This window comes from Macaca mulatta, chromosome 1, assembly GCF_049350105.2.
Source record: "Macaca mulatta isolate MMU2019108-1 chromosome 1, T2T-MMU8v2.0, whole genome shotgun sequence".
Taxonomy (NCBI): Eukaryota; Metazoa; Chordata; class Mammalia; order Primates; family Cercopithecidae; genus Macaca; species Macaca mulatta.
The window spans coordinates 195,535,946-195,562,328 of NC_133406.1; the positions used below are offsets into that span (position 1 = coordinate 195,535,946).

The following is a 26,383-nucleotide window of genomic DNA, read 5'->3' on the forward strand; positions in this document are numbered from 1 at the left end:
TGACCTCTGTGTCTGTGGCAAAGCCTATCATGTACGTGTGTAGGAGATACCCAGTACATAATTTATGAATTGATGAATTCACATGTAAAGTGAGAATCTTAAGTTTATTACTATAGAATCTCTAAACACAGTTTCTTTTTTGTTTCCTTAGGCTTTCATCTGAGTGGCACAGTAACTGAGCTGGCCACTGCCTCTGAACCAGCAGTGACTTACAAAGTTGCAATCAGTTTTGATCGATGCAAAATCACCTCAGTAACATGTGGCTGTGGGAACAAGGACATATTCTACTGTGCCCATGTGGTAGCGCTCTCACTCTACAGGATCCGTAAACCAGACCAAGTCAAATTGCGTCTTCCTATCTCTGAAACCCTTTTCCAGATGAATAGGGACCAGCTACAAAAGTTTATTCAATATTTAATCACGGCACACCACACTGAAGTTCTTCCTACTGCACAGAAACTGGCAGATGAGATTCTGTCCTCCAACTCAGAAATCAACCAAGTGAACGGTAATCGTACAACTTTTTTATTGAAAAAAAAAAAAGTCTTATTCATCACCACTGTCACCAAAGCAACCCTCTTACCTCTACTTTGTTGCTTTATTGCATGTTAGGAGATTGGGATATTTCTGCAGTTGCAGTTACTTAACTTTAATCATTTCATTCTATCCAAACAACTGTGTTTAACTCTAGGTTTCTTAAAGCAGTCTAACTGTGTATCTCAAAAAGATTTTGGTGAAAAAGAACAGAGAATGATAGTATTATATATTGGTCTAGTTTATGGACTTTGTCAGTGCAGTCCCTGTCCCTAGGAGCCTGAAGTATTCAAACAGTGAAAGAAAGCACAAAATAATTTGTATCATTCAGTGAATTGATATGGATATGAGAATTCCCTTGATATTTCAGGACCCTACATTAGCATCAGAGTTATCCTAAGGAGCATGTGTTAGCATTGTGCATATGAACTATATATTGGGGGTGCATTAATGGAGAAAGAGTTTATGTTCACTCATTCATTCAACAAATTTATTAAGTACCATGTGCAGGGAGTAGTGCTGATTGTTGAGGGTCTAAAACAGACATGGTTTTTAAAGTAGCTTATAACCTAGTAGCAACAACAGACAGGTCTGAAACAAATGCTTGTTTTTATAACGAAACCAGATTGTAGAAGCCTAATCATAGAAAACCATTGACAATTTTAAAGAAGGGGCCAGGCACGGTGGCTCACGCCTGTGATCCTAGCACTTTGGGAGGTCAAGGTGGGTGGATCACTTGAGGTCAGGAGTTCAAGACCAGCCTGGCCAACATGGTGAAACTCTGTCTCTACTAAAAATACAAAAATCATCCAGGCATGGTGGTGCATGCCTGTAATCCCAGCTACTTTGGAGGCTGAGGTGGGAGAATTGCTTGAACCTGGGAGGTGGAGGCTGCAGTGAGCCGAGATGATCATGCCACTGCACTCCAGCCTGGATGACAGAGTGAGACTCCATCTCAAAAAAAAAAAAAAAAAAAAAGGAAAAAGAAAAATTTTAAGAAGAAGAGTTATATAAGCCAGTTTTCATTTTGCTTTTTAGATCCCACTGTGTTCCAAGCATCATGCAAAGCACTTTATTTTTTATTTTTATTTTTTATTATACTTTAAGTTCTAGGGTACATGTGCACAACGTGCAGGTTTGTTACATAGGTATACATGTGCCGTGTTGCTTTGCTGCACCTGTTAACTCATCATTTACATTAGGTATTTCTCCTAATGCTATTCTTCCCCCTGCCCTGCACCCCACGACAGGCCCCAGGGTGTGATGTTCCCCTTCCTGTGTCCAAGTGTTCTCATTGTTCAATTCCCACCTATGAGTGAGAACATGCAGTGTTTGGTTTTCTGTCCACAGAGGACTTTATATATGTTAATTCATTCAGCTTTCAAAACTACTTTGTGGGGTATAATAATTTCTACTTTATGAATAAGGAAGTTATTTATAACCTAGGTTCATTTGACTTAAGAATTTTTTTAGGGCCGGACACGGTGGCTCAAGCCTGTAATCCCAGCACTTTGGGAGGCCGAGACGGACGGATCACGAGGTCAGGAGATCGAGACCATCCTGGCTAACACAGTGAAACCCTGTCTCTACTAAAAAATACAAAAAACTAGCCAGGCGAGGTGGCGGGCGTCTGTAGTCCCAGCTACTCGGGAGGCTGAGGCAGGAGAATGGGGTAAACCCGGGAGGCGGACCTTGCAGTGAGCTTAGATCCGGCCACTGCACTCCAGCCTGGATGACAGAGCGAGACTCCGTCTCAAAAAAAAAAAAAAAAAAAAAGAATTTTTTGAATTTCTCTAAAGTTTTTTGAGTTTCCCTAAACTACCTTTCTCTTTTGGACGATAACTGATACGGTTTGGATTTGCGTCCCTGCTGAAATGTCATATCCAGTTGTAATCTCCCACGTTGGAGGAGGGGCCTTGTGGGAGGTGAATAGATCATGGGGGCAGATATCCTTCCCTCTTTCTGTTCTCCTGATAATGAGTGAGTTTTTACAAGATCCGGTTATTGAAAAGTGTGTAAGCACCTGCCCCTTCTCTCTCTTCCTCCTGCTCCAGCCATGTAAGATGTGCCTGCTTCCCCTTTGCCTTCCACCATGATTTTAAGTTTCCTGAGGCCTCCCAAGCCATGCTTCCTGTACAGCCTGCAGAACCATGAGCCAATTAAACCTCTTTTTTAAAAATAAATTACCCATTCTCAGGTATTTTTTTATAGCAGTGCAAGAATGTACCAATACAAAAAATTGGTATTGGAAAGTCAGGCATTGCCATAAAGATACCTGAAAATGTGAAAGCAGCTTTGGAACTGGGTAACAGGCAGAGGTTAGAAAAGTGTGGAGGGCTTAGAAGAAGACAGGAGGATGAAGGAAAGTTTGGAACTTCCTAGACACTTGTTAAATTGTTGTGACCAAAATGCTGATAGTGATATTGACAGTGAAGTCCAGGCTGAGATGGTCTCAGATGAATATGGGGTGCTTTTTGGGAACTGGAGCAAAGATGTTTGAGGCACTGTGCCCCTGCCCTTGGGATCTGTGGAACTTTGAACTTGAGAGTGGTGATTTGGGGTACCTGGCAGAAGAAATTTCTGTGCAGCAGAGTTGAAGATATAGCCTGACTGCTTTTAGCAACCTCATCTCATATTCGTGAGCAAAAAAAAAAAAAAACAAAAACAAACAAACAAAAAAAAACTAACCTAAAACTAGAAATTATATTTAAAAGGGAAACAGAGTGTAAAAGTTTGGAAAATTTGCAGCCTGGCCATATGGTAGAAAAGAATTCCCCCTTTCAGGGGAGGAATTCAAGCTGGCTGCAGAAATTTGCTTAAGTAAAGACAAGACAATGAGGAAAATGTCTCAAAAGCATTTCAGACACCTTCATGGTAGCCCCTCCCATCACAGGCCCAGAGACCGAGGAGGGAAGAATGGTTTCATAGGCCAGGCCCAAGGCTCCACTACCTTGCTCCTTAGGACACTGCTCCCTGCATCCCAGCCACTCCAGCTCCAGCTGTGGCTAAAAGGGCCCCAGATAGGTCTTAGGCCACTGCTCCAGAGGGTGCAAGCCATAAGCCTTGGCGGCGTCCACATGGTGTTAAGCACAGAGGCCAAGAGTTGAGGCTTGAGAGCCTTTGCCTAGATTTCAGAGGATATATGAAAATGCCTGGATGTCTAGGCACAAGTCTGCTGCAGGGGCAAAGCCTTCATGGAGAGCCTCTACTAGGGCAGTGTGGAGGGGAAATGTGGGTTGGAGCCCCCACACAGATTCCCCACTGGAGCACTGCCTAGTGGAGCTGTGAGAAGGGGGCTGCTGTCCTCCAGATCCCAGGATGGTATATCCACCAATAGCTTATACTGTGCACTTGAAAAAGCCACAGGCACTCAATACTAGCCCTTGAAAGCAGCCATGGGAGCCGAGCTCTCAGTGGGTGGAGCTGCTCAAGGACTTAGGTGCCCACCCATTGCATCACTGTGACTTGGATGTGAGACTTGGAGTCAAAAGGGATTATTTTGGAGCTTTAAGGTTTAGTGACTGCCCTGCTGGGTTTTGGACTTGCCTGGGACCTGTAGCCCCTCTCTTTTGGCTGATTTCTCCCTTTTGAAATGGCAGGTGTATTTACCCAATGCTTATATTTCCATTGTATCTTGGAAGTAACTAACTTGTTTTTGATTTTACAGGCTCATAGGTGGAAGGGACTTGCCTTGTCTCAGATGAGATTTTGGACGGTGGACTTTTGAGTTAATGCTGAAATGAGTTAAGACTTGGGGGACTGTTGAGAAGGGATGATTGTATTTTGCATTGTAAGAAGGATATGAGATTTAGAAGGGGCCAGGGGCAGAATGATATGGTTTGGATTTTTGTCCCTACCCAAATCTCATCTTGAATTTGTAATCCCCACTGTTGGAGAAGGGGCATGATGGGAGGTGATTGGATCATGGAGGTGGATTTACCCCTTGCTGTTCTCATGATAGTGAGTGAGTTCTCATGAGATCTGGTTATTTAAAAGTGTGTAGGCCGGGCGCAGAGGCTCACACCTGTAATCCCAGCACTTTGGGAAGCCAAGGTGGGTGGATTGCTTGCACACCAGAGTTTGAGATCAGCCCAGGAAACATGGAAAAACCCTGTCTCCACAAAAAATTCAAAAATTAGCTGGGCATTGTGGTGCGTACGTGTAGTCCCAGCTACTTGGGAGGCTGAGGTGGGAGGATGGCTTGAGCCCAGGAGGCAGAGATTGCAGTGAACCAAAATTGCACCACTGCACTCCAGCCTGGTGATAGAACCAGACTTTGTCTCAAAATAATAAATAAATATAAATAAAAGTGTTTAGCACCTCCCACTTCTCTCTCTTCCTTCTGCACCAGCCATGTAAGACATGCCTGCTTCCCCTTTGTCTTGTAAGTTTCCTGAGGCCTCCCCAGACATGCTTCCTGTACATCCTGTGGAACCGTGATCCAATTAAACTTTTCTTTATAAATTACCCAGTTTCAGTTATTTCTTTATAGCAGTGCAAGAACGGACTAATACAATAACTTAACTACTAGTGTGGAAGAGGCAATGAGACTGGGTGGGTGGCCTGTATAATAGAGTAGTCCACATGCCAAAGGACCTGCCTTTCCCAGTTGTTCAACAGAGCCAATCAAGTCCTACTAACAACCTCAGAAAGAACAGTCAGAGCTGGGCATGGTGGCTCAACGCCTGTAATCCCAACACTTTGGGAGGTCAAGGCAACAGGATTGCCGGAGTCCAGGAGAACAGCCTGAACAACATAGTGAGACCTCATCTCTACAAAAAATAAAAAAATTAGCCATGCATGGTGGTGTGTGCTTTTGGTCCCAGCTACTTGGGAAGCTGATGCAGGAGAATTGCTTGAGCCCAGGATGTCGAGGCTGCAATGAACAGTGTCATGCTACTGTCCTCAGCATGGACAACAGAGTAAGACCCTGTCTCAAAAAAAAAAAAAAAAATTTAAAAGGAATAAAGAAAGAACAGTCAGACAGGCTTTCAGGAGCTCTTGCTAACTAGCAAAAATGTTATTGCTTTACACTCAAAGTTGCAGTGTTTATATAATAACTGAGCTCTCTCTATTTGAGTGATACTGTCAAAGAGTAGCTCTCTATATCTCTTCCTATCCCACACAGAGAGGCTGTTCTACTTCTCTGACCTCCTTTTTGAGACCTGAGTTCTGCCCCCATCCCCCAGGCCTGTAGCACCAGAGGGAAGAATAGCTCTGTACCCTGACAGCTGGGCTATGGCCTGCTTTTGTGCCTCATTCCCACTATCTTTTCCCCCAGAATTATTTCCAAGCTCTCTGGCCTCTTCTTGAACTGGCTGCCTTGGTTCAGGACCAGTATTGGCCTGTCTTTTTCACCACAACTGTCACCAAAACAACCCTCTTCCCTCATTACTACTGTGCTGAAGAAACCTATATTCCTCATTACGCTTCCCATTCCCATATCTTAATTTTTGTCTGAAATTAGGCTGCAGTTGCCACAATCAACTCGAGATGTGATTCTCAACCTTCCCCAGGAACTACTACTTCTGTATACATGTTTATCCCATACTTATATTAGCTTTCTACGACAGGTTCCATAGTATTCTACAGGCCCTTTCTTGATCTATTTCTTAACCAGTACTGGTATAAGCAATGATACACAAAGGAGATATCATAGAGGTAAAATGGACTAGACTGAAAACCCAAGTGTATTGGATGAGTGAGGAGTGAAGAAGACGACGTAAAACTGAATTCCAAAATGTCTAGCTAGAATGGCATTGATGGTTTTGATAATGATGTTGCCATTCATTAGGGAACAAAAGAGGATAAATGAATTTAGGAGGAAGATAAATTTAAGTTTGAGATACTTCTAGGACATTTAGATAAAGAATTCTGATAAACAGTTAAATATATGGACCTGGAACTGAGGGAGAAAGTCAGAATTTTTGGAATCAAGAATTTTAGATAAAAATGATGTTTGAAATCGTATTTCTGTTCCCTGCTAAATCTTTAAACACTTAGAACATTTTCCTTCTCCTTTCTTTTTAACCCCATTCCTCACCAAAACAAACCTAAAACAGCAGGAATAAAATTCCTAAAACTGCTAGCTGCCTGCTTTGAATTTTAAGAACAGATCCAAGCTTTGCTCTGCTCCCCACTTCCCTGAGACCACTTCTTGTATTAGTCCCTATATGTGTTTGTAGCTAGACATTGCCTTATCTTTTGGGGATTGGTTACTCAGATTTGACTATCCTTCCAGCTCTGCCTCTAGCACTACTCTATGCCCTATTTGTGATTTGCTCTGGTAACTCCATACCCCAAGATTCTCTGGAATACAGCATCCTGGCCAGGACTTCAGTTTCTCTTATCCAAAAAGAAAGATTGAGGAAGGAGGCAGAACAAGATGGCAGAATAGAAGGCTACACCATTTGTTCCCTACTTCCTCACATGAGGACACCAATCTAAGAACCATCTACACACAAAAGCAGTACCCACATAAGAACCAAAAATCAGGTGAGCACTCATAATGCCTGGTTTTAACTTCATATTGCTAAAAGAGGCACTGAGGAAGTAGGAAAAAGTCTTGACTCACCAGTCCACACCTCTCCAGTCGCCCTGCAGTCATAGCATGGTGTGGAAAGCATTTTGGTGCATTGGGAAAACATAAATTGCAGCATTTCTGAGGCATTAAACTCAGGGCTGCCCTATTATAACAGAAAACAAAACCAGACCAAACTCAGCTGACACCTCCCCATAGAGGGAGCATTTAAATTGGCCCTAGCCAAAGAGGAATTACCAGTCCCAGCAGTCCAAACTTGAGTTCCAGCAAGCCTCACATCTGTGGGCTAAAGTGCTCTGGGGCCTTAAATAAACTCGAAAGGCAGTCTAGGCTGCAAGGACTGCATCTCCTAGGCAAGTCCCAATGCTGAACTGGGCCCAGAGACAGTGGACTGTGGGGAGACATGTGACCTACTGAGACACCAGCTAGGGTAGCTGAGGGAGTGATGGCATCACCCTTCCCTTAACCCCAGGCAGTTCAGTTTACAACTCCAAAAGAGGTCCCATCCCTTTGCTTGAGGAGAGGAGAGGGAAGAGTGGGGATGAGTTTGTCTTGTATCTTGGATACCAGCTCACCCACACCAGGATAGGGCACCAGTCAGAGTCGTGAAGCCCCCTTTCCAGGTCCTAGCTCCCTGTACTACATTTCTTGACACACCTTGGGCCAGAAAGGAACCTGCTGCCTTTGAAGGGAAGGAACTAGTCCTGACAGGATTCATTGCCTGCTAACTGAAGAGCCCTGGGGGCCCTGAATAACCAGCAGTGATACCCATGTACTACATTGAGAACCTTGGGTGAGACTCTGAAACTTGCTGGCTTAAGGTGAGTCTCAGGACATTCCCAGCTATGGTGGCTATGGGACAAGATGCCTTCCACTTGAGAAAAGTGGAAGTAAAAACAAAGGGGACTTTGTCTTGCACCTTAGGTACCAGCTCAGCCACAGGGTCTAGAGCACCAAGTGGCCTCTTGGGGTCCTCAATTCCAGGACTTGGCTCTTGGATGGCTTTTCTAGACCTGCCCAGGGCCATTGGAGAGTGCACTGCCCTGAAGGGTGAGTCCCAAGCCAGGCAGCATTCACCACAAGCTGACTGGAGAGGCCTTGGGCCTTAAGTGGTAGTCTAGCAGTACTCCTCATGGGCCTGTGGTAGTGGTGACCATGGGAGGCTCCTCTGCCTTTGGAAAGGGGCAGGAAGAGTGGGAAGTGTCACGTGTGTCCGTGTGAAGAGACCACCAAACAGACTGTGTGTGAGCAAAAAGGCTTTTTATTTTACTTGGGTGCAGGTGGGCTGAGTCCAAAAAGAGAGTCAATGAAGAGAGATAGGGGTGGGGAGGTTTTATAAGATTTGGGTAGGTAGTGGAAAATTACAATCAAAGGGGGTTGTTCCCTGGCTGGCAGGGGTGGGGGTCACAACGTGCTCAGTGGGGGAGCTTTTGGCCAAGAGAAGGAATTTCACATGGTAATGTCATCAGTAAAGGCAGGGACCAGCCATTTTCACTTCTTTTGTGGTGGAATGTCATCAGTTAAGGCAGGAACTGGCCATTTTCAATTCTTTTGTGATTCTTCACTTGCTTCGGGCCATCCGAACATACCTGCAGGTCACAGGGGATACGATGGCTTAGCTTGGGCTCAGAGGCCTGACATTCCTGCCTTCTTATATTAATAAGAAAAATAACATAAAATAGTATTGAAGTGTTGGAGCAGCAAAAATTTTTTGGGGGGTGGCATGGAGAGATAATGGGTGATGTTTCTCAGGGCTGCTTTGAGCGAGATTAGGGGTGGCGTGGGAACCTAGAGTGGGAGAGGTGAAGTTGAAGGAGGATTTTGTGGTAAGGGGTGATATTGTGGGGTTGTTAGAAGGAGCATTTGTTGTATAGAATGATTGGTGATGTCCTGGATACAGTTTTGGATGAATTGAGAAACTAAACGGAGATACACAGTCTGAATAAAAGAAGGAGAAAATAGGTATTAAAGGACTAAGAATTGGGAGGACCCAGGACATCCAATTAGAGAGTGCCCAAGGGGGTTCAGCGTAATTACTTGCTTGGTTGGCGAGTTTTTGGGCTCTATCCTTGAGTTTTTTTTATGTTGTCATATACCAGGCCAGACTGAGTTAGGTAAAAACAACACTCTTCATTTAAAAATATACAGAGTCCTCCTTTTTCAGCAGTGAGTAAGTCAAGGCCTTGGCGGTTTTGGAGGACAACCGCAGCTAAAGAGTCAACGTGGGTCTGGAGGACTGATAACGTTTGTGATATGTCTGTGATGCTAGCAGAGAAGTCATTACAGAGGCTACGGAAGGTCGTGACAGAGGTTGAAATGCCTGCTATTCTAGTACTGAGAGCAATAGTGGAGGCAGAAAGTCCTAAACCAACAAGCAAGGGAATTAGTGGAATAACTCTTTTTTGTCCTGTTGGTGTCATGAGGGGAACAGGGAGCTCTTCAGTCCCATTTGCAAAAAGAATTTTGAGAGTAAGGAAAACTAGTGTGCATGTGCCTGTCCAATTAGCAAGTAGACACACATAGGTAGAGGATCCACAGAGGAAGAAGAAACCTTGTACAAGGCAAAACCAGAGATGCAAAGTAAAAAGGTGAGAAGGAGTGCTGAAAGGGGTGTCATGTACCCAGACTCCTAGGGATCCAGCTAGGGCGGCAACCATCAGAGGTTGTCATGGGGACTGATGGGGTAACTGTGTAGAGGGGGAGGTTCTCTTTTCATGATGTATGAGAAAACGTTGAGTGTCTACGAGCAACCTTTCACTGTTATTTACGGGGCTGGGTATAAGGAAACAAGAAGAGGGCCTGGGAGGAGAGTCTGACGAGCGAGGGGAAGGTAGCCAAGGATGGAGTGAAATACAGAGTAAGTATCTTCCTGAGCAATAATTACTGCTAATGTTTTTAAGTTTGCCAGTACTGATAGAGGGCTTATCTGTAATGCGGAGCTGGAAGGCTCCAGTTGTTTCAGTGATATATGTAGTTGGGCTTTGGAGATGAAGAGTGAAGGAACATCGAGAAGGTGAAAGGTTACCCAGGGGAATTCCAGTGGGTCTTTGCCGAGAGATGCATAAAGGAGCGGCCACAGGAATAGTAGTTTGTGTTGTGAGGGGTCCAAATATGGGGGGAGTAGAGTTGATATAAGGAGGAAGGTTTGTTAAGTAAGTGCGGAGGAGGGCCGCAGCTTGCTGATGTGAAATGTCTGGGGAGGTCTTGCTGGACCTGCCTAGAAAGTAAATGAGTTCTTCAGGAGGGTAAAGATGAGGGCTGTTAAAGGAAGCTTGGAGGTGTAGGGAGACAGGAGATGTTGCCCAGTCTGTATGTAAGGCGGGGACAGCTGTGTAGGCGCTGGAAGAAAGGGAAATGCAAAGCCAGCAATTGTTCGCTAAGGAGTGATTAGAAATGGCTAGGAGAGAGTGGGTAAGATTGATAGTGTGTTAGAGATAGCTGGGGAGAGGTAGAGGGTGGCATAAGAGTGGGAATGAGAACACAAGTGAATATAAAAGTAAAGAATAGAACTTCATCAGGGTGAAAGTATTGGAGGGTCCCCTGCCAGCAAAGATCATCTATCCACTCTAAGAGGGAGTTAAGAGTGGCAGTTTAGGGATAGCACCAAGAGTTATCAGCTATGATGGCTTGAAGAAACTGTAAACCGGCAGTGTAAACAAGAGTAAGGCATTTATGAGTAGTTGAGAATGGTGAATAGGAGTGTGACTAGACAGAAGATAGTAGGGATGACTAGTTTTTGGGGCTCAGTCCAAGTAGTGGGGGTCTCTTCGTAAAGCCCTGTTGCAAAAAGTAGGGTAAGGATGAACAGACCTAATAGAATGAAGGGATGTATTAGGCTCATAAGGGTTATTACTGTTCTTCAGAAATGCGAGTGAGTTTAAGGGAAGTAGGGGAGAATACTTGCAACTTCCAGGAGGAAGAAGAGAGATTAGGCTGGCTGTCCGACGGACACAGCTTTATCCTGGAATGGTGAACCCAGTGGGGAGGATCCTGCAGGCAGATGGCAGTTGGGGTACTATAGATGACTAAGTAGGGTCTGATCCATCAAGGTTGTAGAGTTTGAGGGGTCAGATTCTTAACAAGAACTGATCGTCCAGCTAGGGTGTCTTCATATGGCTGAGAATCTGGAGTAGGCAAGAAAAGATTAGTAGCCTGGTGAATTTCCTGTCTAGCCTTCAGGAGGACTGAAAGATAGTCGCCTGGAGGGCTGGTGTCTGGGATGAGGTTGGGACCGAGCAAGAAAGTGCGTCCATATAAAAGTTCAAATGGATTGTACCCTGTAGCATCTCAAGGATGGGTTCTAATTCTAAGAAGGACAAGAGGCAAAAGTACTGTCCAGTCCTTTTTAAGTTGGAGGCTGAGCTTGGTGAGGTGTGTCTTTAAAATTAAGACTATTAATCCGTTCTACCTTTCCTGAAGATTGAGGATGGTAAGTGATATGAGGGTTCCACTGAATACCAAGAGCCTGAGAAACTGCTTGGGTGATTTGACTAGTAAAGGCCTGTCCATTATCAGACCATATAGAGGTGGGAAGGCCAAACTGAGGAATTATGTCTGACAGAAGGGAAGAAATGACTGTGGTGGCCTTCTCAAACCCTGTGGGAAAGGTCTCTACCCATCCAGTGAAAGTGTCTACCCAGACCAAGAGGTATTTTAGTTTTCTGACTCGGGATATGTGAGTAAAGTCAATTTGCCAGTCCTGGGCAGGGGCAAATCCCCGAACTTGATGTGTAGGAAAGGGAGGGGGCCTGAACAATCCCTGAGGGGTAGTAGAATAGCAGATGGAACACTGAGAAGTGATTTCCTTGAGGATAGATTTCCACGATGGGAAGGAAATGAGAGGTTCTAAGAGATGGGCTAGCGGCTTGTAACCTACATGGAAGAGGTTATGAAATGACGACAGAATAGAATGGGCCTGTGAGGCTGGAAGGAAATATTTTCCTTGGTCCAAGAACCATTTGCTTGTGTGGGAAGAGATTGATAAGTGGTAGTTTCAGCAGGGGAGTAGGTGGGAGTGACCGATGAGAAGGAGAAAAACTGGCCATGAGGTTCAGAAGTTGGAATGCTAGCTGCTTCTTTAGCCACCTTATCAGCATAAACGTTGCCTAGAGCAATGGGATCTGATGCCTTTTGATGGCTCTTGCAGTCAATGACTCCAGCTTCCTTTGGAAGTAAAGCGGCCTTGAGAAGAGTTTTTGTTAAAGAAGCATTAATGATAGAGGACCCTTGTGTAGTGAGGAAACCTCTTTCTGCCCATATAACAGCATGATTGTGCAGGATATGGAAGGCATATTTAGAGTCAGTGTAAATATTGACACGTAGTGCCTTTGCAAGAGTGAGGGCCCGAGTTAAGGCAATGAGTTGGGCTTGCTGAGAGGTAGTGGAGGCGGGCAGAGTGGTGGCCTCAAAGACAGATGTGGAAGATACTATAGCATAGCCTGCCTTTGCTGATGAGTGGTGATTAGGCGTGGTGGAACTACCATCAATAAACCAAATGTGATCAGGGTGAGGAATAGTTAAGAAGGAAATATGGGGAAATAGGGTGAATGTCAGGTCGATCACAGAGAGATACAGTCATGGGAGTCAGGTGTGGTATCTGGAATAATGTGGGAGGCTGGATTGAAGTCTGGGCCAGGAACAATGGTAAGTGTGGGAGACTCAACAAAGAGTGAGTATAGCTGAAGGAGCCGGGGAGCAGAAAGTATATGCATCAGGTGTGAGGAAGAAAATCGATTTTGGAAGTTATGAGAGCTGTAGAGAGTGAGTTGAGCACAGTTTGTGATTTTTGAGGGCCTCTAGAAGTATTAGGGTGGTGGCAGCTGCTGCACAGAGACACGATGGCCAGCCTAAAACAGTAAAGTCAAGTTGTTTGGACAAAAAGGCTACAGGGCGTGGTCCTGGTCCTCGTGTAAGAATTCTGACTGCACAGCCCTGCACTTTGGCTGTGTGTAATGAAAAGGGTTGGGATGAGTCAGGGAGAGCTAGCATGGTGGCAGTCTCTAAAGCTGTCTTCAAGGAATAGAAAGAGGAGTGGGGAAAGGATTTAGGATCTATGGGGTCAGCTAGGTTTTCTTTTGTGAGTTTATATAATGGTTTTGTTAGGATGGCAAAACCAAGTGTCCAGAGGTGAAAGTATCCAACCATGCTAATGAAGGAAAGGAGTTGTTGTTTTGTAGAAGGTGTTGGGATTTGAGAGATCAGTCGGACACGATCGTCAGGGAGAGCATGTGTGTTTTTACAAAGAATTATGCCAAGGTAGGTAACAGATGGAGAAGAAATTTGAGCTTTGGAGGGGGATACCCAATATCCTTTGGAGAATAAATGTTGAAGGAGCAGGAGGGTGTCTTGTTGAGAAGATTCAAAGGAGGGGCTACAAAGTAGAAGGTCATCAATATATTGAATAAGGTGAGAAGCAGAGGGGTGGAAAGAAAGGAAATCATGAGAAAGAGCTTGGCTGAAGTAATGAGGGCTATCCCTGAAACCTTGAGGCATCACATCCCAGGTAAGCTGCTGAGACTGATGGGTGTCAGGGTCAGTCCAGGTAAAAGCAAAGAGAGGCTGGGAAGAGGGATGCAGGGGAATAGTGAAAAAAAGCATCTTTAAGAACAAAATGGAATAGTGAGTTGTAGAGGAAGGTATTGAGGACAAAAGAGTGTACGGGTTGGGCACTGTAGGGTGGATAGGCAAAACAATTTGGTTGATAAGGTGCAGATCCCGAACTAACCTGTAAGACTTATCCGATTTTTGGACAGGTAAAATGGGGGAATTGTAAGGAGAGTTTATAGGTTTTAGAAGCCCATGCTGTAGCAGGCGAGTGATAACAGTCTTTAATCCTTTTAAAGCCTGCTGCAGGATAGGATATTGGCGTTGAGTGGGGTAAGGGTGATTAGGTTTTAATGGGATAGTAATGAGCATGTGATCAGTTGCCAGGGAGGGAGTAGAGGTGTCCCATACTGGTGGGTTAAGGTGGGGGTATACGAGAGGAAGATGCAAAGGAGGCTTTGGGTTAGGAAAAAGGGCAGCAGTGAGATGTGGCTGTAGTCCAGGAATAGTCAGGGAAGCAGATAATTTGGTTAAAATGTCTCGGCCTAATAAGGGAACTGGGCAGGTGGGGATAACTCAAAAAGAGTGCAAAAAGAATGTCCAAATTGGCACCAGGGTGGGGGAGTTTTAAGGGGTTTTGAAGCTTGGCCGTCAATACCCACAACAGTTACAGGGGCAAGGGAAACAGGCCCTTGAAAAGAAGGTAATGTGGAGTGGCTAGCCCCTGTATCGATTAAATGGGGGACGGACTTACCCTCTCCACTGTAAGAGTTACCCGAAGCTCAGCATCCATGATGGTCCAGGGGGCTTCCGAGGCGAGCAGGCAGCGTCAGTCTTCAGCTGCTAAGCTGAGGTGATCTGGGAAGGAGTTGGCCAAGGAACATTGGGTTTGGGCTCCAGGGGCTTTAGGAGCAGCAGCGGTGTGAGTCAGACAGTCCGACCTCCAGTGGAGGCCCGTACAGACAGGGCATGGCTTAGGAGGAATCCTGGGCTGCGGGTATTCCAAGGCCCAGTGGCCAGGCTTTTGGCATTTGAAGCAAGGTCCACGAGGAGGTTTTGAAGGAGCCCCTAGGAGCCGTGGCTTGGGTGTTCTGAAGTTTTTGTATGCTGGAGACGTGGTTGTGGGTCATCTTACATTGGAGGCAAGTAGCTGTGACTCATAGATGCGTTGTTGTTTGTCTGCCTCTTCACTATTATAAGTGTACACCTTGAAGGCGAGGTTAGTTAAGTCCTGTTGTAGGGTTTAAGGGCCGGAATCCAACTTCTGGAGTTTTTTCCTAATGTCAGGAGCGGATTGGGTGATAAAATGCATATTAAGAATAAGGCGGCCTCTGGCCCCTCTGGGTCTAGGGCGGTAAAGCATCTAAGGGTTGCTGCTAAGCGGGCCATGAACTGGCCTGGGTTTTCTTCTTTTCCTTGGGTAGTTTCTTTAAGCTTGTCATAATTAACAGCTTTGTAAGCTGCCTTTTTAAGCCCTTCAAAGCTAGGCAGGAAATCATGTAATCTCACCTAACTATACCCAGGGAATCTACCTGATAGTTCCATTGGGGATCCTCTCGGGGAACTGCTCTAATGCCTTCCTGGAGCTCTGGCTCATGGAGCTGGCGGTTGTCAGCATGAGATTGGGCTAGAGAAAAAACTCTTGCTGGTTCATCTAGGGAGAGGTTAGAAGTTAGGATAACGTTTAAGTCACTCCAGGTTAAATTGTAGGACAGAGTTAGATATCTGAATTCCTGTATATATTTAGTGGGGTCTGATGAGAAAGAGCCTGAACCCTGACTGATCTGAGAGAGGTCTGATAGGGAAAAAGGCACATGTATCCTGACTGTGCCTTCAGCTCCAGCCACCTCTCTAAGAGGAAATTATTGGGCAGGTAGGAAAGAGCTAGTCACGAACCAAACTGTAAACTGGACCAGGTGTGAGGAGGGGAGGTGATAGAAGGATTATAGAGTAGAGAAGCGGAGACTGAGGAAAAATTGGGACCTGTTCGTCGGCCTGGCGACGAACAGCCTGGGGAGGAGGGGAGAGATCAGATGGGTCTGTAGAAAAGGAAGATTGGAAAGACTCATCTACGCTTGGGGTTGGGACTGAAGGGACAGACGAGAGGGAAAGGAGGATTTGAGAGGAATTGCATTGAGAACAGAGACTAGGGAGGGGACGAAGTATGCAAAATGCCCGGATGTAAGGCACCTTAGACCGTTTGCCCATTTTTCAACAAAAATTATCAAGGTCTTGTAGGATGGAGAAATCAAAAGTGCCGTTTTCTGGCCATTTAGAGTCATTATCAAGTTTGTATTGGTGCCAGGCGGTGTTGCAGAAGAAAATAAGGTGTTTAGGTTTTAGGTCAGGTGTGAGTTGAAGAGGTTTTAGGTTTTTAAGAACACAGGCTAAGGGAGAAGAAGGGGGAATGGCGGGTGGAAGGTTGCCCATAGTGAAGGAGGTAAGTTTAAAGAGAAAGGTGGAGACACGGAGAAGGGGATGGGTGAGCAGCCCAGGGCTGCAATGTGGGTGACCAGCCAAAGCAGGTGTCCCTGCAGTTGACTTGCCACCAAGGGAATGTGGGTGAATGACCAAGGCAGGCATCCCTGCGGTGGTCAGACACCAAGGGAAGGCTGTCTTCCTGAGTCCGTGACTGGCGCCGGAGTTTTAGGTCCACAGATAAAATGTGTCTCCTTTGTCTCTACTAGAGAGGAAAAAGAACTGGAATTGGAAGGATGGGGAGATTGAAGGGTAGCAAGAAAGGGAGATTGAAGGGTAGCAAAAGAGGCTGGAGAAGAGAGTGAAAAGACTGCTTACCTGATTTGAAATTGGTGAGATATTGGCTAGGTGCGGTGGCTCACGCCTGTAATCCCAGCACTTTGGGAGGCCAAGGCAGGCAGATCATGAGCAAGAGATCGAGACCATCCTGGCCAACATGGTGAAACCCCGTCTCTACTAAAAATACAAAAAAATTAGCCTGGCGTGGTGGCAGGTGCCTGTAATCCCAGCTACTTGGGAGGCTGAGATAGGAGAATCGCTTGAACCTGGGAGGTGGAGCTTGCAGTGAGCTGAGGTCGTGCCATTGCACTCCAGCCTGGGCAAAAAGAGCGAAACTCCATCCCCGCCCCCGCCCCCCAAAAAAGAAAAAGAAATTGGTGAGATGTTCCTTGGGCTAGTTGGTCTGAGGACCCAAGGTTGTGGGTGGATCTCCTCACGGAGTGAGGGCGAGGACAGGGGACTGGTCTCCCAAAGGAGTCTTCTTGTCCCGGATCTTCAGCACCAATTGTCACATGCGTCCGTGTGAAGAGACCACCAAACAGGCTTTGTGTGAGCAACAAGGCTGCTTATTTCACCTGGGTGCAGACAGGCTGAGTCCGAAAAGAGAGTCAGCGAAGGGAGATAGGGGTGGGGCCATTTGATAAGATTTGGGTAGGTAGTGGAAAATTACAATTAAAGGGGATTGTTCTCTGGCTGACAGGGGTGGGGGTCACCAGGTGCTCAGTTGGGGAGCTTTTGAGCCAGGATGAGCCAAGAGAAGGAATTTCACAAGGTAATATCATCAGTTAAGGCAGGGACCAGCCATTTTCACTTCTTTTGTGGTGGAATGTCATCAGTTAAGGCAGGAACTGGCCATTTTCACTTCTTTTGTGATTCTTCACTTGCTTTGGGCCATCTGGACTTACATACATGCAGGTCACAGGGGATACGATGGCTTAGCTTGGGCTCAGAGGCCTGACAGGAAGGACTATGTTTTGTGGTTTGAGTGCCAGTTCAGCCACAGTACAATGGAACAGCAGGTGAACATCTAAGGTTTTTTTACTCTGGTCCCTGGCTCCGGGATGGCACCTCTGGACACACCCAGAGTCTGGAGGAACCCACCATCCTGAAGAGAAGGACACAGGCCAGGCTGGCTTTGCCACCTGCTGATTGTGGAGCCTCAGGGCCTTGAGTGAACACAGGTAATAGCCAGGGAGTGGTTACAGCAAACCTTAGGTGAGACCTAATTTGGTGCTGGCTTCAGATTTGACCAAGCACAGTCCTAATGGTGGTGACCACAAGGGTACTTATGTCACACCACTTCCAGGTAGCTCAGAATAGAGAAAGATCCCATTTGTTTGGAAGAAACTAAGGGAAGAGAACAAGAGTCTTTGCCTGGTTTCCCAGAGAATTCTTCTGGATCTTGTTCTAGACCACCAAGGAGGTACCTCTATGGGTCTGCAAGAACCACAGCATTACTGGGGTTGGGGTGACCACTAAAGCAGATACAGCTTAGATCACAATACCCAAGTCCTTTCACATATCTGGAAAGCCTTCCCAAGAAGGACAGGTACAAACAAGCCCAGGCTGAGAAGACTACACCAAATACCTAACTCTTCAATGCCTGGACACTGACAAACATCTACAAGCATCAACATCATCCAGGAAAACATGACCTCATCAAATGAACTAAAGGTACCAGAAACCAATCCTGGAGAAACAGAGATGTGTAACCTTTCAGAAAGAATTCAAAATAGCTGTTTTGAGGAAACTCAAAGAAATTCAAGATAACACAAAGAAGGAATTTAGACTTCTATCAGATAAATTTAACAAAGAGATTGAAATAATTCAAAAGAAGCAGAAATTCTGGAGCTGAAAAATGCAATTAGCATACAGAAGAATGCATCAGAGTCTTTTAATAGCAGAATTCATCAAGCAGAAGAAGGAATTAGTGAGCTTGAAGACAGGCTATTTGAAAATTCACAGTCTGAGGAGATAAAAGAAAAAAAGAATAAAATGAGTGATACATACCTGAAAGATCTGGAATATAGCTTCAAGGGGCAAATCTAAGAGTTATTGGCCTTAAAGAGGACATAGAGAAAGAGATTGGGGATAGAGAATTTATTCAAAGGGATTATATCAGAGAACTTCCCAGACCTAGAGGAAGATATATCAGTATCCAAGTACAAGTAGGTTATAGAATACCAAGCATATTTAACCCAAAGAAGACTAGTTCAAGACATTTAATAATCAAACTCCCAAAGGTCAAGGATATAGAAAGGATCCTAAAAGCAGCAAGAGAAAATTAAAAAGTAACATACAATGGAGTCTGGCAGCAGACTTTTCAGTGGAAACTTTACGGGCCAGGAGAGAGTGGCATGACATGTTTAAAGTGAAGGAAAAAAAACTTTTATCCTAAAATAGTATGTTTGGCAAAAGTATCCTTCAAACATGAAGGAGAAATAAAGACTTTCCCAGACAAACAAAAACTGAGGGATTTCATCAACACCAGAAATGGCCTACAAGAAATGCTAAAAGGGAGTACTTCTATCAGTACAAAAAGGATGTTCGTGAACAAGAAAAAATCATATGAAGGCACAGAACTCACTGGTGATAGTAAGTAGACAGAAGAACACAAAATATTATAATGCTTTAACTGTGATGTGTAAACTACTCTTAAGTAGAAAGACTAAACTATGAACCAATCACAAATAATAACTACAACTTTCAAGACATAGCATAATAAGATACAAGTAGAAACAACAAAAAGTTAAAAAGCAGGGGGACAAAGGTAAGTTGTAGAGTTTTTATTAGGTTTCTTTTGGCTTGTTTGCTTATTCAAATGGTGTAAGTTTTTTATCAGTTTAAAATAATGGGTTATAAGATAGTATTTGCAAGCTTCGTGGTAACTTCAAGCCAAAAACAATACAACAAATACACAAAAAGTTAAAAGTAAGAAACTAAATCATATCACCAGAGAAAATCACCTTCACTAAAGGAAAACAGGAAGGAAAGAAGGAAGAGAAGACCACAAAACAACCAGAAAACAAATAACAAAATGGCAGGACTAAGTCCTTACTTATCAATAACAACACTGAATGTAAATAGACTAAGCTCTCCAATAAAAAGACATAAAGTGGCTGCATGGATTAAAAAAAAATTAGACCCAATGATCTGTTACCTACAAGAAACACACTTCACTTATAAAGACAAACATAGACCGAAAAGGGATTGAAAAAGGTATTTCATGTCAATGAAAACAAAAAGGAGCAGGAGTAGCTATACTTTTGTCAGACAAAATAGATTTCAAGACAAAAACTATAAGAAGGTGACAATATAATGATAAAGGGGTTAGTTCAGTAAGAGTATATAGTAATTGTAAATATATATACACCCAACACTGGAGCACCCAAATATATAGAGCAAACACTATTACAGCTAAATAGAGAGATAGACTTCAGTATAGTAATAGCTGGAGACTTCAACATCCCACTATTAGCATTGGACACATCTTCCAGACAGAAAATCAACAAAGAAACATTGGATTTAATCTGCACTATAGACCAAATGCAACTAATAGATATTTACAGAACATTTCAGCCAGCAACTGCAGAATACACATTATTTTCCTCAGCACATGGATTATTCTCAGAGATAAACCACATGTTAGGTTACAAAACAAGTCTTAAAACAGTAAACAAACAAACAAACAAAAACTGAAATAAGCATCTTCTCTGACCACAATGGAATAAAACTAGAAATTAATAACAAGAGGAATTTTGGAAACTATACAAATACATGGAAATTAAACAATATGCTTCTGAATGACCAGTGGGTCAATAAAGAAATTAAGAGGAAATTGAAAAATTTCTTAAAACCAATGATAATGGAAACACAATGTACTAAAATCTATAGGATACAGCAAAACCAGTACTAAGAGGGAAATGTATAGCTATAAGTACCTAGATCAAAAAGAAGAAAAACTTCAAATAAACAATCTAATGATGTATCTTAAAGAAGTAGAAAAGCAAGAGCAAGCCAAACCCAAAATTAATATTGATAGAAAAAAGAAATAATAAAGATCAGAGCAGAAATAAATTGAAATGAAGAAAACAATACAAAAAATCAATAAAACAAAAGGTTGGTTTTTTGAAAAGTTAAACAAAATTGACAAACCTTTAGCCAGACTAAGAAAAAAAGAGAGATGACCCAAATAAATAAAATCAGAGGTGAAAAAGGAGACATTACAGCTGATAACACAGAAATTCAAAGGATCATTAGTGGTTACTGTGAACAACTATATGCCAATAAATCAGAAAATCTAAAAGCAATGGACAAATTTCAAGATGCATATAACCTATCAAGACTGAACCATGAAAAAATCCAAAACTTGAACAGACCAAATAAAGTAACAAGATCAAAGCCATAATAAAAAGTCACCCAGTAATGAAAAGCCTGAGACCCAGCTGAATTCTACCAAACATTTAAAGAAGGATTAATACCAATCTTACTCAAACTATTCTGAAAATAGAGGAGGAAGAAATACTTCCAAACTCATTCTACAAGGCAAGTATTACCCTGATACCAAAACCAGACAAAGACATATCAAAAAAATAAAACTACATGCCAATATCTCTGATGAATATTGATGCAAAAAGTCCTCAACGAAATACTAGCAAACTGAATTCAAAATACATTAAAAAGATCATTCATCATGATCAAGTGGGATTTATCCCTGGGATGCAAGGATGTTTCAATATATGGAAATCAATCAATGTGATACATCATATCAGCAGAATAAAGGATAAAAACCGTATGATCATTTCAATTGATGCTGAAAAAGCACTTGATAAAATCTAACATCTCTTCATGATAAAAACACTTTTAAAATGGGTATAGAAGGAACATACCTCAACGTAATAAAAGACATATATGGCAGACCCACAGCTAATATACTGAATGGGGAAAAACTGAAAACCTTTTCTCTAAGATCTGGAACGTGACAAGGATGCCCCATGTTACCACTGTTATTCAACATAATGCTGGAGGTCCTAGCTAGAGCAAGCAAACAAGAGAAGGAAATAAGGGGCATTTAAATTGGAAAGGAAGAAGTCAAATTATCCTCGTTTGCAGATGATATGATCTTGTATTTGGAAAAACCTAAAGACTCCACCAAGAAACTATTAGAATTGATGAATAAATTCAGTAAAATTGCAGGATACAAAATCAACATACAAAAAATCAGCAGGCCGGGCGCAGTGGCTCACGTCTGTTATCCCATCACTTTGGGAGGCCAAGGCAGGTGGATCACGTAAGGTCAGGAGTTTGAGACAAGCCTGGCCAACATGGTGAAACTCTACCCCTACTAAAAATACAAAAATTACCCAGGCGTGATGGTGGGCACCTGTAATCTCAGCTACTCAGGTGGCTGAAGCAGGGAAATTGCTTGAACCCAGGAGGCAGAGGTTGCAGTGAGCTAAGATCGTGCCACTGCAACTCCAGCCAGGGCGACAACAGTGAGACTCCACCTAAAAAATAAAAATAAAAAAAAAAATCAGTAGCAATTGTATATGCAAACAGTGAACCATCTAAAAAATAAATTTGAAAAGTAATCCCATTTACAGTAGCCACAAATAAATGCCTAGGAGTTAACCAAAGAAGTGAAAGTTCTCTATAATGAAAACTATAAAACACTGATAAAAGAAATCGAAGAAGACACCAAAAAATGGAAAGATATTCCATGTTCATGAATTGGAAAAATGAATATTGTTAAAATACTCATACTACTTAATCTACAGATTCAATGTAATCCCTATCAAAATACCAATGACATTATTAACAGAAATAGAAAAAACAATTCTAAAATTGTTTTTTGTTATATGAAACCACAAAGACCTGGAATAACCAAAGCTATCCTAAGCAAAAAGAACAAAACTGGAGTTATCATATTACTTGACTTAACATTTTACTACAGAGCTATAGTAACTAAAATAGCATGGTACTGTCATAAAATAGACACAAAGACCAATGGAACAGAATAGAAAACCCAGAAACAAATCCACACACCTACACTGAACTCATTTGTTACAAAGATGCCAAGAACATACACTGAGGAAAAGACAGTTTTTTCAATAAATGGATGCTGGGAAACTGGATATCCGTATGCAGAAGAAATGAAACTTGACCCCCATCTCTAACCATATACAAAAATCAGATAAAAATGGATTAAAGACTTACATCTAAGACCTGAAACTATGAAACTACTACAAGAAAACATTGGGGAAGCTCTCTAGGACACTGGACTGGGCAAAGATTTTTTGAGTAATAACCCACAAGCACAGGCAACCAAAGCAAAAATGGATAAATGGGATCACATCAAGTTAAAAAGCTTCTGTACAGAAAGGATATAATCAACAAAGTGAAGAAACAACCCACAGAATAGGAGAAAATTCCTTCAAACTATCCTTCTGACAAGGGATTAATAATCCTTGAATATAAAAGGAGCTCAAACAACTCTATAAGAAAAAATCTAATAATCCTATTTTTAAATGGGCAAAAGGTCTGAATAGACATTTCCCGAAAGAAGACATACAAATGGCAAACAGGCATATGAAAAGGTGCTCAACATCACTGATTATCAAAGAAATGCAAATCAGAACTATAATGAGATTCCAGTTTCAACTGGAAACTTGATTTCTACCTGATAACACTTAGAAAAATCAGTTGCAGATGGATTGCAGATATAAATGTGAAAAGTAGAAGAGTAAAACCTAAGATAAGAGAACACCTTCATGTCCTTGAGGTAGAGAAAATTTTTTTTAGTAGGAAAAGATCAACAAAATGGAATACATTAATTTTTTTTTTTTTTTTTTTTTTTTTTGAGATGGAACTTTGCTCTCTTTGCCCAGGCTGGAGTGCAATGGCATGATTTTGGCTCACCTTACATTAAAATTTTTAAATTACTATTTATTGGCCAGACACCGTGGCTCACGCCTGTAATCCTAGCACTTTGGGAGGCTGGAGTAGACAGATCACCTAAGGTCAGGAGTTCAAGACCAGCCTGGCCAACATGGTGAAATCCCGTCTCTACTAAAAATACAAAAATTAGCCAGGCATGGTAGTGTGCACCACCTGTAATCCCAGCCATTTGGGAGGCTGAGGCAGGAGAATGGCTTGAACCCTGGAGGCGGAGGTTGCAGTGAACTGAGATCACACCACTGCACTCCAGCCTGGGCAGCAGAGTGAGACTCCATCTCAAAAAAAAAAAAAAAAAAGAATGAAAGAAAAATTGGATCCTTAGACTTAAAAACACCCTCAGGACAGATCTCATTATATAAGCTTCAATGCTTACGTGAAGGCTGAACCCACACAATGGTTTGTTTCATAATTATTTATGAAAGACATCCTTTCTATCTTATCTTCACTTGTCATCATTTCTGTTATTAGTCCTTAGGAAAAAATTCAGAGTATAATGTTAAAGTATTATTTACATTGACTAGGCCTACTTTACTGTTACTAAAGATGAGTGGTTTCATACTCATCTCTTTCTGTGGAAAGACTAAAATGTTCTAACCAGTGAACATATAAGGGCATTTTAATTTAATTTGATTTTTAAAGTAAAGAAAGGATTTTTAGAAAAGATGCTGCCTGGGAGTTAGTGAAAGACAGCTGAAGAAGCCAGTTTGTGAACTCCACACCTAGTTTATCTAGTTAAATGATTTGTGCCCTTGTTTATTCCTTAATGCTGTCCTCTACTGTACTATTTGACCTTTGAATATTGACATTTCTTATAAATTATCTTACATTTTCTCCTCTTCTTATTTTATATGATTCCTGTAGGCAATCTCAGTTACATCCTTGTCTTCAAATATTATCTACATTCCATGACTCACAAATGTATTTCTTTCTTTTTTTTTTTTTTTTTTTTTGAGGCAGGGTATTACTCTGTCACCTAGGCTGGAATGCAGTGGCACAATCACAGTTCACTACAGCCTCAGTTTCCCTGGGCTCAGGTGATCCTCCCACGTCAGCCTCCCAAGTAGCTGGGACCACAGGCTCATGCCACCATGCTTGGCTAATTTTTGTGTTTTTTGTAGAGACAGGGTCTCACTGTGTTGCGGAGGCTGGTCTTGAGCTCTTGGGCTCAAGCAACACACCCACCTTGGCCTCCCAAAGTGCTAGGATTACAGGCATGAGCCACTGTGCCCAACCTCACAGATGTATTTCTTCAGCCCATATCTATTGAGCGTTAGACTCTATGTGCAACTATTTAATGTCATAAAGGCATCCCAAGATCAACATATCCAAATGTGATTTTATGATCTTCTTCCCCAAATTTATTTATCCTCCTGTATTCACCGTATAGCACCACCATCTAGCCATGGAATCATGATGAAAACCTTGTAGTTACTCCTAACACCTTTGTCTTTTGTGTATTCCACATGCAATACATTGCAAGATCTGTTAATTTTACCTCTGAAATATATTTCATAATTTTCTACTTCTCCCTATTAAATCAAACCACTATAATCTCTCATGTAAATTGTTATAGTAGCCATCTAACTGATCTTTCAGTTTCCACTATTAATCCCCTCTATTCCATTCTTCATACCACCATCCAAAGTAACTTTTCTATAACTGCAGGTATTATCATATCACTTCTTGTTTAAAATCCTTCAGTGGCCTCCTATTACTGTTAGGATCGAATCCAAATTTCTGTGGCATGCAAAACTTTGCATGATCTGGTTTTTGCCTGTATTTTCACATAATATTCCCTCTCCTTGAGAGAATATCCTCCTTTCCCATCCTGTTTCTGTCCTCCCTCCCTTATTATAGTTGTATTTAATTACCAAAGTAATGCTTTTTTTGAACAAAAAGTACACAGTATTTCTTCCACTCTCTGCCAGGCTAACTCCTGTTTATTCTTCAAGTGTCAGCTTAAATGTCACTTTCTCAGAGAAGCGTTTGACTCTTCTTCCTTTCCACACAAAAATATGTACATGTGATTATTTGCTTAAGGTCTCTCTCCCCAACTATAAGCTCTGTATCTGCTTTGTTTACCGTTATATATCCAGTATTTGGCACAGGCACAGGTTCTGTACATATGAGGCTCTCTATAAATATTGGCTGAATAAATGAAAATGTCTTAGAAATGAAAATGAAAGTGTCTTAGAAAATTCTCCATTGGGTCTCTTGCCAGTTTGTTCTCTTCCCAAATGACTTTGCTTGCCTCAGCAATCACACAAACTCCTAGTAGTTTGTTACCTCAATGCCCCAAATATTAACTCACTTCCTTTTTTGCTGCTGTCACCCATTTTAGCAGCTCAGTTTCTCATCTCCTGGGGTCCATTGTAGACCAGCAAACATTTGTACAATTTACTTTCCTTTCTCTCCTATAAAATAAACAAACCCTTTTGAAGTTTTAAATGAAGTTGTACTGTTAGTAACTCTCAAGGTTTTGATTCGTCCTAGCCCTATCCCAGCAGTTTTCTTTAGATACACTCTAGGTATTTATAAACTGTGCCTTATTTCTTCCCCAGCTACTGCCACTATTATCACCTGGGTGCCAAGTGTTCTCCACTTTTTTCCATACCCCTTCAAACCCTCAGAGGAGAGGGTATCAGTCCATACTTCCAGCCAGTTGTTTAAGGCCGACTCCCCTAAAAGACTAGATCCTGTTCCTGCTTTTTCATATCCTAACTTAACCATCCGAGGGACAGAATTGGTATTCAAGCCATCTCTGCCCTCTGCTGCTGGAGCACCATTGCTGTTCATTCCAACCCCAATCCTTAGCTCCAAGGTACTCAACAACCAGTTCTTGGATTAACCTAATTTATCTCAGTTTTATCTCTATGGAGCTCCTGAAAACCAGAATTGTTAGGAGTTAGACTCCATAATCTGCATTTTTCACATAAACCCCAAGTAATTATTTTGTATATTAATATCAGAGAATCACTGTACTGATGAGAACTCTAGTTATCCTCACTGTGGGAAAAATGCATTATTCTGACTAATTCCATATTCTATGTA

General features: G+C 42.5%; 1 protein-coding gene and 2 long non-coding RNA genes across 8 annotated transcripts in view; 2 read left to right on the top strand and 1 right to left on the bottom strand.

Moving 5' to 3' along the window:
* The window catches only part of ZSWIM5 (zinc finger SWIM-type containing 5), a 194,211-nt gene that overhangs the window by 118,844 nt on the left and 48,984 nt on the right, over positions 1 to 26,383 (top strand). For all 6 annotated transcript variants that reach the window (XM_015138173.3, XM_077958846.1, XM_077958859.1 and 3 more), the window contains one exon: positions 152 to 508. In XM_015138173.3, the coding sequence (XP_014993659.2) occupies positions 152 to 508 (357 nt within the window). The remainder of the gene's footprint in view (positions 1 to 151; positions 509 to 26,383) is intronic.
* LOC144333814 (uncharacterized) lies at positions 8,319 to 15,363 on the bottom strand. Its single transcript, XR_013402879.1, has 2 exons — positions 14,373 to 15,363; positions 8,319 to 8,664 (listed from the first exon to the last, which is right to left on the bottom strand). It is a non-coding gene; the product is annotated as an uncharacterized LOC144333814 (long non-coding RNA).
* On the top strand, positions 15,694 to 20,404 carry LOC144333842 (uncharacterized). The gene is made up of 2 exons (XR_013402932.1): positions 15,694 to 15,961; positions 19,136 to 20,404. It is a non-coding gene; the product is annotated as an uncharacterized LOC144333842 (long non-coding RNA).